Source organism: Dendropsophus ebraccatus, chromosome 9, assembly GCF_027789765.1.
Source record: "Dendropsophus ebraccatus isolate aDenEbr1 chromosome 9, aDenEbr1.pat, whole genome shotgun sequence".
In the NCBI taxonomy this organism is placed as follows: domain Eukaryota; kingdom Metazoa; phylum Chordata; class Amphibia; order Anura; family Hylidae; genus Dendropsophus; species Dendropsophus ebraccatus.
This window is the reverse complement of record NC_091462.1, coordinates 74257178-74277635: the sequence shown is the minus strand read 5'-3', so window position 1 is coordinate 74277635 and position 20458 is coordinate 74257178. Positions and strand designations below refer to the sequence as shown.

General features: G+C 45.5%; 2 protein-coding genes across 3 annotated transcripts in view; one reads left to right on the top strand and one right to left on the bottom strand.

The window, feature by feature from the left end:
- The window catches only part of KATNIP (katanin interacting protein), a 128796-nt gene extending 112828 nt beyond the window's left edge, over positions 1 to 15968 (bottom strand). Inside the window, exons 1-7 of one of the 2 annotated variants that reach the window (XM_069983654.1) lie at positions 15309 to 15968; positions 6896 to 6951; positions 6324 to 6397; positions 4665 to 4825; positions 4007 to 4083; positions 3133 to 3270; positions 1853 to 1927 (exon numbers count right to left, since the gene is read on the bottom strand). In XM_069983654.1, the coding sequence (XP_069839755.1) occupies positions 1853 to 1927; positions 3133 to 3270; positions 4007 to 4083; positions 4665 to 4825; positions 6324 to 6397; positions 6896 to 6951; positions 15309 to 15315 (588 nt within the window). In that variant the 5' untranslated portion in view covers positions 15316 to 15968. The remainder of the gene's footprint in view (positions 1 to 1852; positions 1928 to 3132; positions 3271 to 4006; positions 4084 to 4664; positions 4826 to 6323; positions 6398 to 6895; positions 6952 to 15308) is intronic. The other variant, XM_069983655.1, reaches the window with a different exon arrangement.
- GTF3C1 (general transcription factor IIIC subunit 1) overlaps positions 15641 to 20458 on the top strand; it is a 63988-nt gene continuing 59170 nt past the window's right edge. Inside the window, exons 1-2 of the mRNA XM_069983653.1 lie at positions 15641 to 16059; positions 18840 to 19028. Of these exons, the coding sequence (XP_069839754.1) occupies positions 15839 to 16059; positions 18840 to 19028 (410 nt within the window). The 5' untranslated portion in view covers positions 15641 to 15838. The remainder of the gene's footprint in view (positions 16060 to 18839; positions 19029 to 20458) is intronic.

Below are 20458 nucleotides of genomic sequence, written 5' to 3'. Positions count from 1 at the left end.
TTTTTAAATTCTGAGTAACAGGTTAAACAAATGAAACAAATACAGTGGTGCTTTGGATTACGAGTATAATTTGTTACAGGACCCTGCTTGTAATCCAAATCCACTCTTGAACCAAAGCAAATTTTCCCTTAAGAAATCACTGATCTGCAGACAATTGGTTTCACACGCCCAAAATATTTTTTTTTTTCTGAATAACATGTAGACCAGATGAAACAAACAATGACAAATAGCTGAATATGTGATATTATAAATTACTGTACAGTATAGTGTGTGGAGTATAATGTATAGTAAGTGCCTAAATCTGATAACACAGCAGCAGTTTGTATATATTGGATTGAACTGAAGATGTTTATAATGCAGTAGCGTAGTACAACAGGCTAGAAAAGAGAATCAAGGCTGCTCAGTTCAGCATGGACCCAGAAAGTGAGAATCACAGAACTGTGCAGGATCACAGAGACAGAAACCTTATATACAGCAGTGTAAGAGTTTAAGTGCGGGCAGATTATAGCAGCAGTGTGTATAGCTGAGTGTGAGTGCAGGCACAACATATCAGGAATAGAGAGGATAGGAAACACAGGGGCTGACAGAGACTGCAGGGAGTATGAAGGAATGAGCAGCACTTTCTGGGGAGAGAGGGGTTACAGCTATGAAGAGATTACCTCCACAGTCCTGTCCCCTGATGCAAGCCCCAGCCTGAAGTTGATCTTATACGATTTGGAAGGTGAAGGAGACTTCCTGGGTCAGAGTACAGTGCTGTAGACCACCCTGTGCAGGCTATGCCCCTCCCCCACTCCCGCTCTTACCCAGTGCAGGGAGCTCTTAAACCAAAGCAATGCTATTAAATAAAGTTACAATTTTGAAGAACTGTGAGCTCTTCTTGCAAAACGCTCTTAATCCAAGTTACTCTTAAACCAAGGTACCACTGTACTGTATAGTAATGCCCACAACTGAAAAACACATCCTTTTTAGAACGATACCTAACCCCCTTCTCCTGTGTTCTGCTACCCAGCCAAAGGACCACACAATCCTGCTTCTGCTTATTCTCCCAGAAGTGTGGTACATATGGGACTATTCTAATGCTGACCCAAGAAACCACAACTTTCTGTTTTCTCCCAAATGACATAGAAACTTTCTTGAAACAAACTTAAGGTTCATGAACATGGGCAAAAAACATGTGTAGTTTGACATGAAAACCACACTGATTTACTAATCTAAGAAAAAATAAAATACACACACCCCATTAAAATCAATGAGAGCTTTATGACAGATCATGCTCAGTGCCATAACACAGTAGAGACATACATGTCCAATATATTTTTTAAAGGGAACCTGTCACCAAGACAATGATATCTAATCTATCGCCATAATATTATAGAGCAGGAAGAACTGAGCAGATTGATATATAACTTTGTGGAAAATGATGGACGGGAGAGGGGCGTCAACTGGAGCCACTGTGGGTGACTAGTCATGGCTCTCTGCCTGTCAGGGCTCAGTTCAGGGATGATTGACAAGTAGAGAGGCCACTAACGGGTCTCCGTGCCTTCCAATCATCCACACACTAAGAGCTGGCAGGCAGAGAGCCGTGACTACTGCTGCAGATACAACGGATAGCCTCAGGGAGCTGCAGAGTAGATCTATGCTGTGCAGCTGGAAACCATATGAACACAATTCTTCTGATTGGTTCCCTTTAAAAAGGAACAGCTGCCTCTTCACTGGACCTGCACTGCCATCACCCATGTAGGGCCCTATGGCTGTCTAGGCCCTCAGTAGATAAAATAATAGTTGATGAACAGAAGGGACTAGCAAAAAAAAAAAAAAAAAAAATACATTATAGATATACAAAGCAACATACCTTAACATCAAAAGCATCTAATAGCAGTCTCTTCTTTTTTCCTTCTTTGCTATTTCCATCCAAATCTGTAAAAGTCTACAAAAATGGTAAATTAGATAATCACTTAACTAAAGAAAAAAAAAAACACCATATACAGTGGCCTGAACTTAATTGGTTCAGGAAGGCAGTTTAAGAACCGAGCAGTGTTTTTTCCATAAGAAATAATGTAAATGTGTTTAATTGGTTCCAGCACCCTCCAATAATTACCTACAGTACCCATATATTACATTGAAAAGTGCCCAATGTAATCTCTACAGTCAAGAACAGCACTATACTGTACAGGGCATTACAGAACAGCACTATATACTGTACAATACATTGTAAAAAGTATAAAGTATGGGAAATGGTGGTGCACTAACTGTACTACTACTGTACTGTATATGCACTCCAGCAACCTTATACAGTACAGTATGGAAGATGGTGGTGCACTGACTGTACTACTACTGTACTGTATATGCACTCCAGCAACCTTATACAGTACAGTATGGAAGAGAGCAAGCAAAGTTTAAATTCTGAACATTACTTCCAGCTAAATTTTCGTTTGAATACCGCAGTATTACTGTACTTTAAAACTTGTTGCCCGAAAAGTGTTTGAGATTCGAGCAAGAGTTTGAGAACCAAAGCAAACTTTCCTTGAAAATACTGTTTGCGTTCCGAGTAGTTTGAGAACTGAGGTACCACTCTATTATATACCGTCAGAGCATGGAGCAGCTGTGCTGAAGCGCGGTCCATTAAAAGGAGAGTATGTATTTTATATTATAGTAATGCTGCTAAAAGTTTCACTTTTCTCTCACTTCCCTGGCATATGTTTGCACTACTAAAAAGAAATACCTTGGCTACTGGTCTAATTTACAATTTACCAATTTGGTGAAATTTATCAATGTGACGAAAGTTCTCTTGAAATGCCGCACCTACTGCAGGCAATGTGTATCCTGTTACGTCCACATCTAATCTGCGGGTGGGGGGACCCTGCAGCAGCTATGTGATTCTATCTTGTCAAGATGGACAAAAACCTCGTGTCCTAGGGCCATGTTTCTTCCATACTACTTTTTGAAGCAGGTCAGGTGGTGATGCCCGCTCATATCAGAAGATTGGCACATATTCGCTGGAGCTAATCTGGCATTCTAAGCCGTATACACGGAATAATTCATTTTCTATGACACATTATTATAGAAAATAAAAAGTAATGTTGGAGTGGTAAAAAAATCAATAATACACAATCTGTGATAAATTTCCTCTACCCTCTCATAATGCTGTCCAGACTTCACACCCTCTTCATCATTAACTTCATCCTCATCTGTCTCAAAATCCTCAGAGTACTTCACATTCGGGCCAATATGCAGTCGTGATCCAGTTTCAGATTTAATGTTTATGGAGCTCTACAATTATAAATAAATATATCTCAAAAAATATACCTTACCAATACATAATTCAGTAGTCTACATATGTATATACATACACATTCTTTATTAAATGAATCAAACACATATACAAATATGAATATATGCATGTATGGGATATCATTTGTATCATATTTAAAGGGAAACTAACAGGAGGTTAGATAACTCTAACCTGTAATTAGGTTCCCACTGTGCCAGGGACGCCGCACTGCACTTCCTTATGAATACTGAGGGGACGCTCTGCAGTGATGTCACTCTGTCGGGGGGGCGGGAGAAAGTGACTTTTGCTCTACACACGAAACTCTGTGTGAACTTGGCACAGTTCACATTCCCTCCCATTGTTGACAGCTCATTGTCTAGGTTGCCAGCCACCCCTTTGCTATAAAAGTCCTCAAAAAAAAAAATTGACGAGCCCTACAAGTATAATTATGTTAGTTTAGATGGTAATTCACCTTTAAGGTGTCCCTGTCATTATAGGAAAACTTTGGATGGGAGATTGACATGACAAGGAGACGAGGATGGAAGTGTCCAGCCTCATGCAGCTTCCAGCTAAATCTAGGGATCGATGGAGGCACTGAACACTCTGATCACAATATGTCTCTGTAACATGTCAAAAGTTGTTTTACAATGACAGGGATAATTACACTTGTTGTACTGAATGATATCCAACAATAATACTACCAGTAATAACATGTATTAATATCTGAAATCATACCTGTGTCCATACTTTCCTTTGAATCTTGCCAGGAGCAGTATGATTCCTCCTCCCAGGAAGAACAGCAAACCCATCATCTACCAATATAAAATGCATAAAAATATTTGAATAATTTTTTTTTTTTTTTTTTTTTAAAGCATATTAAAATGAAGACATAAAACACATATAAATAAAAAATTCTATTCATCTTCATCTCACTCAGTGTTCACAGATCTGACACCCAATCTTTTCACTTTTTTGAACAATCAAATCAGGCAGCTATACACAATGATATAAGAGTGAGGAATATAGCAATGAGTAGCCAGGATTACAGGGAAATTGTGTGACAATGAATTGTGTGGTAAAGACTGTACCCAGGAAAGGAGACTTCATCCCCAGAGGAGCCATTAAAGACATGGCATTCTCTTACATAAGGGAATCACATGCACATCAATTCCTTAGTATATACAGAGTTTTAGAACTGTCCTATTTGCCAGTGCAGGTGATCTCACACAGACAGAACAGAGATAATGATAAATGTACATTATATCCAATCAATATATCAAGTCTTCATAATAAATACAACACTGTTAATTCGGGCGCCCTTAGTATGGCTCAGTGTACTGGTCTGATTATGAAGCAAGTACATGTATCAAGCGAGTACATGGTAATATCTCACCTTTGACTTTGGGTGTCTTAAAGCCTCCTCTGGCTAAATCCTGGGTGCTGTACTGTTTCTTCAAATCAGCATTTGCTCCATTTATGTACAGAGAAAATCCCTGCTCCAGATGTTCCAGCTTAACTTGTGTAGGATCCTTTGTCCTGGAGCTATTCAAAGCCCTAAAGATAGAAATTATGTCAGACCGCTTTACCGTTACTATGCTAAATACATGGCAGCTTTCGTCCAGAAACAGCACCTCTCCTGTCCTCAGTTTGGGTGTGGTTTTGCAGTTTAGCTCGACCGAAGTGAATGAAGCCTAATTGTAATAACCACACACACGTAGCTGTGTTTTTTTTATCTAAACCTGGATAACCCCTTTAAAGTAACATTCCTGCAATTTCTTTCATTACTCTTTATTTCAGCTAGTCAGGCAATATACATAATTAAGCTAGTGCTACCTCATTCAGTTGTTCTCTTCTACATGAAGTTTCCCAAAATCCTTTCCTAGGGTCATGTGATCTTGTGTTGACCTTTTGGAAAATACATGTTTTTCTGTACTTTCAATGAGGTCGCCATCTCAGCCAGAACTTCCTACATGACCAAGCTGCGTGAGCTGTTCTATAATAACTCTGTTCTACATGGGGATTCTTGGCTGTGTGACCAGTAATCACCCTGTCGCACTGCCTTTTCTCCTGCAGAAACTTCTAAGCGAATGTATGACCACATCAAAGTTCACTATAAACCAACTTCGAAGTGGTGAAACGGTCAAAGCCTTCAATACTGTGTTTCCCCTTGTCTTATACTGTATACATTTTTTCTCCCAAAATGCCCTATGTCTTATTTTCAGGAAAAAAATGAACATTTATTATAAGTGGTTTTATATATATATATATATATATATATATATATATATATATATATATATATATATATATAGTAGTTGTCATCACAAACCAGCATAACCAGACAACCCACCACCTCCCTCCCTTTAGCGGCATGGTGGCAGTGGGGGTCTTACTTGCAGGGAATGCCTTATTTTGATGAAGTCCTCCACTATTCCCTATTTTCTGAGGATAACTCATTTTCAGGGAAACAGGGTCATTTTTGGTTAAAAAATTACAATAGTAGAGCTCAGAAAAAATATTTTTAGTATTTTTTGCAGAGTGCCAGGGAAGGGGAGGATGAAAGAAGTAACAATGCTCTCTCCTTCCCCGCTGCAGCACTGATGGTGCTATCCCGCAGCTTAGGTCCCCCGGTCACTTCCTGGTAAGAGAAGGAAACCTGGGACATGACGTACCAGGGCTACTGGTCAGCAGCCGTAACAAACCAAGGTAACTCCTCGACCGCTGACTGGCTGAGCGGGCCTGGCAGGTCACTTCCCAGGTTTAATACTGCAAGGTTACAGTGCTAACCACTGAGCCACCATGCTGCCCATCCCCACTCCATGACTGGGGACGGGCGGACTGGAGCTGCAGGATACCGGCATCAGCACTGCAGTGGGGGAGGTGAGACCATGTTACTTTTTTCATCCTCCCCCTCCCCAGTACTCTGTCAAAAATCACCCCAGCCCAGCCCAGCATTCTCCATTCTAAATTGTGTCAAAAAGCTCATCCCAAATAATAGACAATAATAAAGAGGCAATAGATGTCCACTGATTTAGATAATATCTGAAGTTACCTGTTCTTTTGTTGCAGGTAAATCAAATACTCGTCATGTTTCTCATCAAAATCTATTTGGTTTGTCAATTCATTCTGAAAAAAAAAAAAAAAAAAAGACAAATCAGGTGGTGTTATGTTGTAACCCCAATAAATAGCAAGCCACTTACTGGGTACAGATGCCTTACAATGAATGCCTCTACACAGCAGTTGTATGAGTTTAGAATACCATAGCAATGTTCTTACATAGGTATCTTCACCTATAACTAGTCTTTTTCTGGTGTTGCAGCTTAGGATCATTGCAAGCCCGCCATCAGAAATTGTGGGGCCACAAACAGGCAGAGTGCACCGATCCTGCAGCACCCCCCTATGAATATTCACAACAGTGCTGTGAAGTGAGCAGTGGCAGAGAGTAATGTCACTGCAGACAGCCATTATGAGTACTCATATGGAGTTGTTCTCACTGAACTACATTACCGACTGTTACCATTCATGGAGCAGCAGACCTTCTATATGAAGGAAAGGCCCCACTCCCCATCCTCTGACCTATTGGAATCTAGCAGCAGGTTAGAATTGCTGATGATAATCACTTACCACACTGTTTGGCTTGGACTTGAATTGCTTTCTTTTATCATTTCCCATTGATTTACCTGCAATCATATACAAATATTATATATAAAAATACAAAACACAACACCCAATAGCCAAGCATAACCAATCCTTGCCTGCTATTACACTAAACGATTATCATCTAAATCTGAACGATCTAACAATTTTTCAAACGATAATCATCCCATGTAATATCGCCCTAACACTGGCCTTTAGGAGTAAAGGGAAGGACAAATCCAGGCCCGGACTGATAATCTGGCAGGCCGGGCAAATGCCCGCTGGGCTGCTCAGATTATCAATCCGAGGGCCGCCGACCAACCCCCCTCCGCTAGCCCTACCGGCCGCCGCCGTCGCACAGGTCAAGGAATTGGTGCGTCCGCTCTGCATCTGCTGCTGTTAGCTGCTTACATATTCCGTCATCAGCAGCCCGATGCAGACCGGCCCCGGAGTCTCCCAGCTCCAGCCCTGCGGCGCCTGCACCCTCATCTACTGCTCTGTGGCCGGCAGTAATGGATGACGTCACACGTCCGCCGACGTGCAGTAGATAGGAGAGGTGCAGGCGCCGCGGGGCTGGAGCTGGGAGACTCCGGGGCCGGTCTGCATCGGGCTGCTGATGACGGAATATGTAAGCAGCTAACGGCACCGGACCAGAGAGGACCAGGAAGAATCTGCTGGATCCGAGGTGAGTATACTTTTGTTGTTTTTTTTTTTACAATGTGGGGGCTGTACAGAAGGCCACATTTACTATGGGGGGGGGCTGCATGGGGGGGGGGGATAATATGTTGGGGCTATACTATGTGGGGGATGACTACACAGGGACCTATACTATGGTGGGGGGCTACACAGGGGGGGGATAATATGTTGGGGGCTATTCTATGTGAGGGCTGGCTACACAGGGACCTATACTATGTGGGGGGGGGGGTAATATATTGGGGCTATGCTATGTAAGGGCTGGCTACACAAGGACCTATACTATGTGCGGGGCTACATGGGAAGGGGGTAATATGTTGGGGCTATACTATGTGGGGGCTGGCTACACAGGGACCTATACTACATGGGGGGGGGTAATATATTGGGGCTATGCTATGTAAGGGCCGGCTACACAAGGACCTATCTTATGTGGGGGGCTACATGGGAAGGGGGTAATATGTTGGGGCTATACTATGTGGAGGCTGACTACACAGGGACCTATACTATGTGGGGGCCTACACGGGGGGGGGGGGGAATAATATGTTGGGGGGGCTATACAATGTGGGGGCTGACTACACAGGGACCTATACTATGTGGGGGCCTACACGGGGGGGGATAATATGTTGGGGGGCTATACTATGTGGGGGCTGACTACACAGGGACCTATACTATGTGGGGCCTACGGGGGGGGGGGGTAATATCTTGGGGGCTATACTATGTGGGGGCTGGTTACACAGGGACCTATACTATGTGGGGGGCTCCAGGGGGCGGGAATAATAGGTTGCGGTTATACTACGTGGGGGCTGGCTACAAAGGGACCTATACTATGTGGGGGGCTACACCGGGGCGGGAATAATATTTTGGGGCTATGCTATGTGGGGGCTGGCTACACAGGGACCAATACTATGTGGGGGGCTACATGGTGGGGTAATATATTGGGGCTATGCTATGTGGGGGCTGGCTACACAGGGACCTATACTATGTGGGGGGCTACATGGGGAGGGGGTAATATATTCGGGCTATGCTATGTGGGGGCTGGCTACACAGGGACCTATACTATGTGGGAGGCTACATGGGGGGTAATATTTTGGGGCTATGCTATGTGGGGGCTGGCTACACAGGGACCTATACTATGTGCGGGGCTTCATGGGGAGGGGGTAATATATTGGGGTTATGCTATGTGGGGGCTGGCTACACAGGGACCTATACTATGTAGGGGCTACAAAGGTAGGATATACTTTGTGGGCTACACAGGGGAAAGGGCTATATTATGTGGGACTGCACAGGGCATCTATATTATGTGTGGGGGGCTATATTATTTATGGGCTGCACATGGGGACCTCTGCTATATATAAGTTCTGCTCAGTGGGACCTATGGTATATGGGGACTGCTGCTCAGGGGAGCCTACTATAGGGGAGCATTGAAGTTGCCTATATAATGACATAGCACAGAGGGTCTAATACTATATAGGCACACGGAGCTGCTTGACTACTATCTGGAGGCACATATTGGGCCTGACTGCTTATGTGGGAGATCAGAGGGGGCACTGTTACTGTGTAAAGCAATGGGGAATATAGGTTTATGATGAGGTATAAGGTTAGGATGGTGCTGGAGCATGGAGCCTAAAGTGTTTGTCTCGCAGATTCTGGGGAGAAGAGTCATGGCTCAAGAAATCTTCATGATGGGCTGAGCCAGATGGAAAGAAAAGGAAAAAACAGACAACTTTGACTACCAAGAACGTCACTTATGATTCATGTAGGAAGACGCCTCCTGTAAGTCACTAGATGCAACTGCACAATCATGCATAATCACTTTTTGGGTGCATTCACACGTACAGGATCTGCAGCAGATTTGATGCTGGGTTCCGTCATTGAGTAACAAAGATATCTGCAGCATGAAATCTGCTGCAGATCCTATATGTGTGAACACACTCTTAAGGCCTGTAGATCCATTGTATAGCTGGATCTTTACCTCTATGTGGTCACGGCTAGAGATGAGTGACCTTACAGTAAGTTTAGGTTCACATTAACCCAAATCCTGCTGAGGTAGAATATTGTATTTTATATACTGGTGCTATAAAGGGAATATTATTAATAGACAGTACAGCAGTATTATCCAGTCACTGTATGGTGATGACGGCGGTGGTCATGGTATTATTTGTCCTGTGTATATTCATTTTATTGGTAATACTTGTGTTCACGTAGTGGATTTTCTTCAGTGACAGCATAGTGGTATTAGTCATGTTGTTGTGATGATGGTGGTGGTCACAGTGTTGAGATATTGTCTGTGACTTGTATACTGTAATAATGGTAGTATCAGTCCCTTTATAAAGGATTGGTCAGTAACAGTATGGCGGTAATATGTATAATGATGATATTCGCTTCCTGTATACTGGTGTTAGTTGGTAACTATGACAGCTATTTAGAGATATACAGTATTATCATGCATAGAAAATTGTCTTACCAGTGCCCTACTATTTTCCTAGGACCCTACTTACACCTCTGATTGCTGCTGTAGCCTGTTGTTGCATAATAGATAGGAGATAGATAGATAGATAGATAGATAGATAGATAGATAGATAGATAAATCCAAGAATTCGCAGTGCTTCCATATGGTGAAAAAACTTGTGGTATTTTATTTCAAATAATCATCAGCTAGTGCAACATTTCTATCTCATCATAAGACCTTTCTCAAGCATTCTTGAGAAAGGTCTCATGATGAGACAGAAATGTTGCACTAGCTGATGATTTTTTTAAATAAAATACCACAAGTTTTTTCACCATATGGAAGCGCTGCGAATTCTTGGATTTGTTTGAATAGGGGACGTGGTTCCAGTCTCCATTGTTGGCACTCCAATCACTTTTTCTGTGAGTGCACTCCATTCTGCTGTTTAGATAGATAGGATATAGATAGATAGGAGATAGATAGATAGATAGATAGATAGATAGATAGATAGATAGGAGATAGATAGATAGATAGATAGATAGATAGATAGATAGATAGATAGATAGATAGGATATAGATAGATAGGAGATAGATAGATAGATAGATAGATAGATAGATAGATAGATAGGATATAGAGAGATAGATAGATAGGAGATAGATAGATAGGATATAGATAGATAGGAGATAGATAGATAGGATATAGATAGATAGATAGATAGATAGATAGATAGATAGATAGATAGATAGGATATAGAGAGATAGATAGATAGATAGATAGATAGGAGATAGATAGATAGATAAATAGACTTTGCACCATTCCCGTCAATGGAACTGAGCTGCAATACAACACAACACAACCTAAGAACAACCTAAGGACCTAAGTGTGATATGGTATGTGGGCTGGAGGGGTGTGAGTGCCAGGGCTGATTTTCAGTCCCAGTCCGACCCTGGACAAATCTGTTGCATCAGCACCATATACTCTATATACTGAACAATCACTGCATTAGGAACATCTACTAAATAACAGGTGGGTACGTCTTGGCCTATAGACATCCATTCCAGCATTTCCAAAACATCTTCAATGGGGTTACAGTCCGGTGAGTTTGTAGCCTAGAAGGTGTGGAGAATTCATTGCCGCCATTCTGCAACCACTCCCTAGTGATCGGAGCCAGATGATAGCACCGAGCACATATAATATAAGAGCAGATGGTCAGCTGACAGGTCCCAACTGTGTTCAGAATTCAAGGATAATGATAGGATGACCAATGGTCTGAGAGTATGCCAGGAAAACACTCCCCAGACTATGACTCTACCATCACAGGCTGGGTAAACGCTGACAGTGCACCCACAGGGTAAGATTTTATGCTGCTTACAACAGATGCAGAGTCGGCCTTCATTCGGTTCGGCAGAAAACAGGACTCCGCACTCCACACAACCATCTGCCATATGTCCAGGGTCCACTGACATCTCATATAGCCCAACATGACTGTCCATGGTTTGTCTGGTATTTAAACCTGCTTGATGTCATGGTTTGGGGACAGCCAACAATTGCAGCTATTTTAGAAATACTGGCATTGTACCTTCAGGCCTCAACAATCTGACTGTGGTCAAAGATACTCAAGTGACCCTGTTTACCCACCTCTGGCAAATGTAGAGGTCAACAAATTATCTGACAGCTGACCAGGTTGTGGCCACTATGTGGTATAGTGTTACTTGTCACAAGATATCAGGCGCCGGCTGATCCTAATCCAGTGATCAAGCAGTATATACAAGTCTGTGTCCGGGCCATCACATCTCCTCTCCTGGACGCTCAGCTGACAGCTTCGGACGCACGGATACTGCATATTGTGAGCAGCACGAGGTCAGGAGGGGTCAAGGCACCGTACACAATCTATACGAGTGTGTAAGATAGACAATAGTGTAAAGTGCCCACAGCAACCAATCACAGCTCAGCTGTTGGCTCTGGTAATGTGAAAGTTGAGCTGAGATTGGTTAATGTGGGCAGGTTACACGCTACTTTTTTTTTTACACACTTTGATGAAACTGTAGTAGACCAATGTATGGTGAAGGACAACATATGGGCGAACAATGTATGGGACAGGACAACGTATGGGAGAGGACAACCTATGGGACAGGACAACGTACGGGAGAGGACAACGTACGGGACAGGACAACCTATGGGACAGGACAACGTACGGGGCAGGACAACGTACGGGGCAGGACAACGTACGGGGCAGGACAACGTACGGGACAGGACAACGTACGGGACAGGACAACGTACGGGACAGGACAACGTACGGGACAGGACAACGTACGGGGGAGGACAACCTACGGGACAGGACAACGTACGGGACAGGACAACCTATGGGACAGGACAACGTACGGGACAGGACAACCTATGGGACAGGACAACGTACGGGGGAGGACAACCTATGGGACAGGACAACGTACGGGGGAGAGGACAACGTACGGGGCAGGACAACGTACGGGAGAGGACAACCTATGAGACAGGACAACGTACGGGGGAGAGGACAACGTACGGGGCAGGACAACGTACGGGGGAGGACAACCTATGGGACAGGACAACGTACGGGGCAGGACAACGTACGGGGCAGGACAACGTACGGGGCAGGACAACGTACGGGGCATGACAATGTACGGGGCAGGACAACGTACGGGGCAGGACAACGTACGGGGCAGGACAATGTACGGGGGAGGACAACCTATGGGACAGGACAACGTACGGGGCAGGACAACGTACGGGGCAGGACAACGTACGGGGCAGGACAACGTACGGGGCAGGACAACGTACGGGGCAGGACAACGTACGGGGGAGGACAACCTATGGGACAGGACAACGTACGGGGGAGGACAACGTACGGGAGGGGACAACCTATGAGACAGGACAACGTACGGGACAGGACAACGTACGGGGGAGGACAACCTATGGGACAGGACAACGTACGGGACAGGACAACCTATGGGACAGGACAACGTACGGGACAGGACAACCTATGGGACAGGACAACGTACGGGGGAGGACAACCTATGGGACAGGACAACGTACGGGGGAGAGGACAACGTACGGGGCAGGACAACGTACGGGAGAGGACAACCTATGAGACAGGACAACGTACGGGGGAGAGGACAACGTACGGGGCAGGACAACGTACGGGGGAGGACAACCTATGGGACAGGACAACGTACGGGGCAGGACAACGTACGGGGCAGGACAACGTACGGGGCAGGACAACGTACGGGGCAGGACAACGTACGGGGCAGGACAACGTACGGGGCAGGACAACGTACGGGGCAGGACAACGTACGGGGGAGGACAACCTATGGGACAGGACAACGTACGGGGCAGGACAACGTACGGGGCAGGACAACGTACGGGGCAGGACAACGTACGGGGCAGGACAACGTACGGGGCAGGACAATGTACGGGGCAGGACAACGTACGGGGGAGGACAACCTATGGGACAGGACAACGTACGGGGGAGGACAACGTACGGGAGGGGACAACCTATGAGACAGGACAACGTACGGGACAGGACAACGTACGGGGGAGGACAACCTATGGGACAGGACAACGTACGGGACAGGACAACCTATGGGACAGGACAACGTACGGGACAGGACAACCTATGGGACAGGACAACGTACGGGGGAGGACAACCTATGGGACAGGACAACGTACGGGGGAGAGGACAACGTACGGGGCAGGACAACGTACGGGAGAGGACAACCTATGAGACAGGACAACGTACGGGGGAGAGGACAACGTACGGGGCAGGACAACGTACGGGGGAGGACAACCTATGGGACAGGACAACGTACGGGGCAGGACAACGTACGGGGCAGGACAACGTACGGGGCAGGACAACGTACGGGGCAGGACAACGTACGGGGCAGGACAACGTACGGGGCAGGACAACGTACGGGGGAGGACAACCTATGGGACAGGACAACGTACGGGGCAGGACAACGTACGGGGCAGGACAACGTACGGGGCAGGACAACGTACGGGGCAGGACAACGTACGGGGCAGGACAATGTACGGGGCAGGACAACGTACGGGGGAGGACAACCTATGGGACAGGACAACGTACGGGGGAGGACAACGTACGGGAGGGGACAACCTATGAGACAGGACAACGTATGGGAGAGGACAACGTACGGGGGAGAGGACAACGTACGGGGAAGGACAACCTATGGGACAGGTCAACGTACGGGGGAGGACAACCTATGGGACAGGACAACGTACGGGGGAGAGCAATGTATGGCAGAGCCTTTGCACTCGTTTATCTGGCAGATGCAGTGTGTAATCCGCTATAATGTAAGCAGATGCAGTGTGTAATCCGCTATAATGTAAGCAGATGCAGTGTGTAATCCGCTATAATGTAGGCAGATGCAGTGTGTAATCCGCTATAATGTAGGCAGATGCAGTGTGTAATCCGCTATAATGTAAGCAGATGCAGTGTGTAATCCGCTATAATGTAAGCAGATGCAGTGTGTAATCCGCTATAATGTAAGCAGATGCAGTGTGTAATCCGCTATAATGTAGGCAGATGCAGTGTGTAATCCGCTATAATATAAGCAGATGCAGTGTGTAATCCGCTATAATATAAGCAGATGCAGTGTGTAATCCGCTATAATGTAAGCAGATGCAGTGTGTAATCCGCTATAATGTAAGCAGATGCAGTGTGTAATCCGCTATAATGTAAGCAGATGCAGTGTGTAATCCGCTATAATATAAGCAGATGCAGTGTGTAATCCGCTATAATGTAAGCAGATGCAGTGTGTAATCCGCTATAATATAAGCAGATGCAGTGTGTAATCCGCTATAATATAAGCAGATGCAGTGTGTAATCCGCTATAATGTAGGCAGATGCAGTGTGTAATCCGCTATAATGTAAACAGATGCAGTGTGTAATCCGCTATTATGTAGGCAGATGCGGTGTGTAATCCGCTATAATGTAGGCAGATGCTGCACGCTCTCCCTGTTCCCCTTCTATCACCTCCCTATATTCCCCTATAACATCTCTAAGTTCTAGTACTCCTCCTGCATTACACTGCCTGTGCTGCCGGGATCACAGGACCTGGGAAAGTCCGGTAAATTGCAGGCAGGGGCACCGGCTGAGGAGTCTACTGACCTCTATGGATTTCCTGACACTTTGAGGGACTTAGTGTCAGTTAGTGCAGCCCCTCCCCGGTACCCGGGACACATATAGAGGCGCAGCCCTCCAGCCCATCACTTACTGTGCATGATACAGAGGACCGCACCCGCCGCTGTCACACATCAACACCGAATTATTTGTGCCCAAATGTTTTCTCCGGTTACCTAGCTGCAAACAGCCAATAAGGCTCGGGGTTCACGGCAGCCAATCAGCTCCTCTCTGACCGGGACGGAGCGGACTTTGTTACAACCAATCACGATGTTGCCTTCTTTACAGCAACCAATGGCCGCTCAGATGATCAGAGGTGCACGTAAACGTCAGTTCCAATCGCTGAGGCTCTAGACGTCTATGATTCCTGGAGGTTAGCGCTACGTTATCGGCCATGATTGTGGAGCCTAGCTTCTATTTCGCTACGAATACTTGTCCTCAACAAAATGGCTCGTACCATGAGGACAATGATACAGCTTAGTACTGCGGCCTCTGTTGTCCGAACCGTAACGTGTCTCTCTGTTCGGCTAGTTTGAGTTGTTGACCAATGAGGGGGAGATCACCGCTGGCTGGACAGTAGTGCCAGCGCCTTTCCCATGCATCTCAGCGGAGACTGACAGAGCCATGGAAGTGCTGGAGGCCGTGCTGGATGAGGTGGCCCTGGAAGGCCTGGACGGGATCACTCTCCCGGCTCTGTGGCTGCGGCTTCAGGCTCGGGTTCCTGCTTTCCCCCTTACACTTGATGCTGCCACTAAGCAGTTTCTATGGCAGGCGCTTGTGTGCCATCCTGAGCTGCACTTTTACCAGCTCCCCAAAGAGAGGCGCCCTCTAGTGATCAGTAACAGGTCAGTCCCCAGCTCGTCCCTCACACCTGTCCGGCTGCATTATAGTAGTCACATGGCTGTGCACAAGGGATGTGTACCAGAGGCAGCCTGTACTGCAGGAGCTGAAATCTTTCTGGATTCCTTGTGATTCCTCTCTATGATTGGCTGTAGGCTCGGGCAGTCAGGTGACATCATCAGTCCATAGCTTGGTATTATATAACCTTATGTCTGTGTTCTACAGCAGTTATAAAACTACAACTCCCAGCATGCCATAATAACCGTGCTAAGTGGTATGGAGGGGAGGTCTATCCAGGCATGCTGGGAATTGTAGTTTTGCAGCAGCTGGAGAGCCACATGTTGGTGATCACTGCCATAGACTGTAATGGGGTAGTGCTCCCGTCCCTAGCTCACCTAGCCCGCCCTCTGATCTAACATGTCAGCTGTCCTATGGAAAGTTTATAGGTGTCAGACTCCACTATGGGCATATGTGCATGACCATCTTTATGGTTCCTGTCCATTCTCTTATACCAAAACTACTGAGCCAAATAATGTAAAAAAAAAAACCCAGCCTGACGTTCAGTGATCTAACACAAGGGGAGGGGGTTGGTCAGTCTGGATTCCATGCAGTTATTTCTCTAATCTGGTATCAGTACTTTAATGGGAACTGTCACTACAAATAAAATTATTGATCACAGCTGGTCTCACTACTGAGACCCACTCTGATCAGGAGATATAGCCATGGAGAGATAGCGGCAGCCTGAGCCATTCCCCAGACAGCTGCTCATTCTGTCAATATTTTCTCATAGACTTACACTGAAAAATATTGATGGAATGGGTGGCTGGCCGGGGAGTGAATCGAGCTGCTGCAATCTCTTGATGCCTATATCTCCTGATCAGAGCAGGTCTCTCTGATGAGCAGTGAGACCCGTTGTGAGCAATAACTTTCGACATGTCAAAAGTTAATTGTAGTGACAGGAATGCGTTAAAGGGAACCTGTTGTCACTTTCATGCTGCCTAAACCACCAGTCATTGGAGTGATCTGTGGTGGCTTCTCCCCAACTTACCAGTTTTAATTGATATATCTCACCCTATACCCAAACAGGGTGAGGTCACTTAATGCCAGCATGGTGGGGAGAAGCTACAGGACCAACCCTGATGACTAATGGTTCAGGCAGCATAAAAGTGATTTTCTTTGTTGGTTTAAATAAATGCTTAGAATGAACCCAATGGGGGAGATTTATCAAACATGGTATAAAGTGAAACTGGCTCAGTTGCCCCTAGCAACCAATCAGATTCCACTTTTCATTTTCCAAACAATCTTTGAGGAATAAAAAGTGGAATCTGGTTGCTTGGGGCAACTGAGCCAGTTTCACTTTACACCATGTTTGATAAATCTCCCCCATTATGTTTAGATGTTTCTCCTAACTTTTAGTATAACTTTTTAGTCTGACTGCAAAAATGGGGCATGGCCTTCCAGATGACTTCTTTCTCCCACTTCCTTCTTAAAGTGACTGTACCACCAGGCCCAGGCTGAAGCACTGGAGGCGGGCCGACCCACCCTTAGTGGGAGGAAACCCTAGTACCTCTATGATAGGGTTCCATTGATTCTAATGGAGTCACGTCATGGAGGGGCGGGGTTTCTTCCCACTAAGGGTGGGTCAGCCCGCCTCCAGTGCTTCAGCCTGGGCCTGGTGGTACAGTCTCTTTAAGAAAATTCAGTGTTTGCAATTTTGCAATACACCCCTTTATCATACTTATAATTTCCACTCTTTATACATGACTCCTGGTGGTGCAGCTGGTTATAGCAACCAATTAGATTGTACTTCAGGAAAAGAAAGCAGTGATCTGATTGGTTGGCATTTACAGCTGCTTCACCTCTCTTTGCCACAGAGCTATAAACATGGTTGCATTGGTTATCACCAAGTTTTCGCATGATACTTACCGTATTTTACGCTTTATAAGACGCACTTTTCCCCCTGCACCCCCCCCCCCCCCCCCTCCGCTGGGGACATGCCCGTCGGCCTGCCCCAGCCTAGTGAAGACTCCTCCAGCCTTCACTGGCAGCATGAGAAAGAACAAGTGTTGGCTGAATCAGCCTCTGACAGATCATCGCAGTGGGTGAGTGGATGTTCTGCAGCGGCTGCAATGATCTGACAGCAGCTGCTGCTTCAGCTGACACTTGTATATCTCATATCTGTGCAGTCATTTTTTTTTTGCCTATAATGCCTGCCCATGGGGGTCTCTCCGAACACCTCCTACCTCCCACCCTCACTCTCTAGTAAGCTAGCAAGCACAAGCAGTGTTCGGGGAGTAGTGATGCCAGGGAGTTAACATTCAATGACCTATACACTTTTACAGCTCATTGAGGGCTAACTCCCTTGCACCACTGCTCCCAGAACAACCTGATACATTTCGCCCATAGCAATATACAGCTGTAACTGCAGCTCAGCTCCTATTCACTTGAATGGGGGCTGAGCTGCAGTTAAATATCATCACTGCTACACTATGAATGGAGACAGACTCCCTTCACTGTGTAGTGTGGCACCGAACAGCTTTTTCCTATTTTTCCTCCTCTAAAACCTAGGTGCGTCTTATCATCAGGTGTGTCTAATAAAGCGAGAAATACTGTAACTATAGAGTCTGGAATCTCCTAAAAACCTCTCCTTGTCCAGTTTCTATGGATTCCTAGCATGTCTTCCCTATATTTCACATAGACATAGTAAGTTCTCAGTGTTTATAAACATCCTGACAAGACATTGTTATTAATATTGGTTGTATTTTCCTGCATGTGGCTCTTTCAGGTATGAGGGGGACGATCCAGGTACCGTCAGTGTCGATGGAGAATCAACCTCTGAAGACATATATCCATTTCACTTAGTGGCTGACAATAAACATGGAATTCAGGGCTCATGCCAGTATTTTCAGCAACGAATTTTAGTTTCTGCCATTATACAAGATGAGTCTATCACATGTGAAGAAGCCATTGGCAGGTGAGTATCAGATCACACAATCCTAGAACATGGTGAAAGGACATCAGACATGAATTTTAAAATGTCCTTGAGATGTGTCAAAACTCTTGAGGGGTCAAGGTCTGGGTACTGAGTAATGATCTCCAGAAAGAGCAGGGAAAGCACCCAGCTGAGCACTTCTCTCCCTGTCTATATTATCGCTGCAGGAGAAGGAGTTCTATAGAAAGTCTATTGAACCCGTTTTCTGCAACAAGGAGAGAGATGGGGAGTTCTTTACATTTTTTTTTAATTGACTGTGATAATTTAGGGTGAGACTGAGGCTGTGTGGACCTACACATAGCTGAGCACCCTAATGTGAAAGGAGAAACTGTCCGTAAAGACATGAAGTCAATTGTTAGATCCAGTAATGCATATTGTGCTTTAGATCGCCCCCAAATAATACTTTAGGCCAGTGTTACCCATGATGTGGCTCTACAGCTATTGCAAAACTGCAACTCACTTTATGCCTTTCCAGTCCGGCTGCAAAGGTGGCTGCAAGAGTAAATGTACCTACCTACAAGATATATATAGCAGCAAGGGGGCATGTATCTGCCTATAAGGAGAAGGTATATGGATGCAATGGGGCCATGTATCTGCACCACCAATTCAGGCAAGCCTACCGCTCCCCAGTGTAAGAGTCCCTACAGGTTTTGTACAAGGTTTGTATTTGGGGCCCTCTCCACCCCTTGTGTGTGTCACCAGTGTACCCAGTGTACAAGCAGCAGAAAGTAGCAGATTTATGCGCAAACCAGTCAGATTGCACAGGAATCTTGCCATTGTGCGCCCTGCTCATCCTGTGTGCGAGTGCAGGGGCATGGCAAGGCATAGAGGGGGTCATCTTGTGACTTACAATGGTAAAAATGTGAACCAGCTCAGACCTGTTGTAGATTCCACCAACTATACTATACTATATTGAAAGGTGTTCCTCTGCCATGGGAAATGTCAGCAGGGATTTAAGACTGGCCTACATGTGCCCCAGTCTTGGTTAATCTTCTGATTAACCCGTTAGTGACTCGTTAGTGACTATCAGTGGCAGACATAAAAACACAAATGCTGCGTTTACACGGAGCAATAATTCGCCCAATCGATCGTTTAGCGATTTTGGAGCAGCGATTTGGTTTTTCTAACTATCAGCGTTTAGAAAAATAAATCGTTAGAAAAATTGTTATTGCGATCGTTTATAAGATCGCTTAAGCCCATCTCACACATAGGGTAAATCTTTAAAAGACTGTTTACACGAAGCAATCTGCGAATTTTTAGCCAACGAGGATTTGAAAACATGTTGAAAGATCACAATGAACGATTTCTTGCTCGTCGCTTGATCGTTCGCTGTGTTTACACAGAACCGTAATCGCTCAAATGCAATCGTTATTGCGAAAATTCGAACAATAATCATTCCGTGTAAACGCACC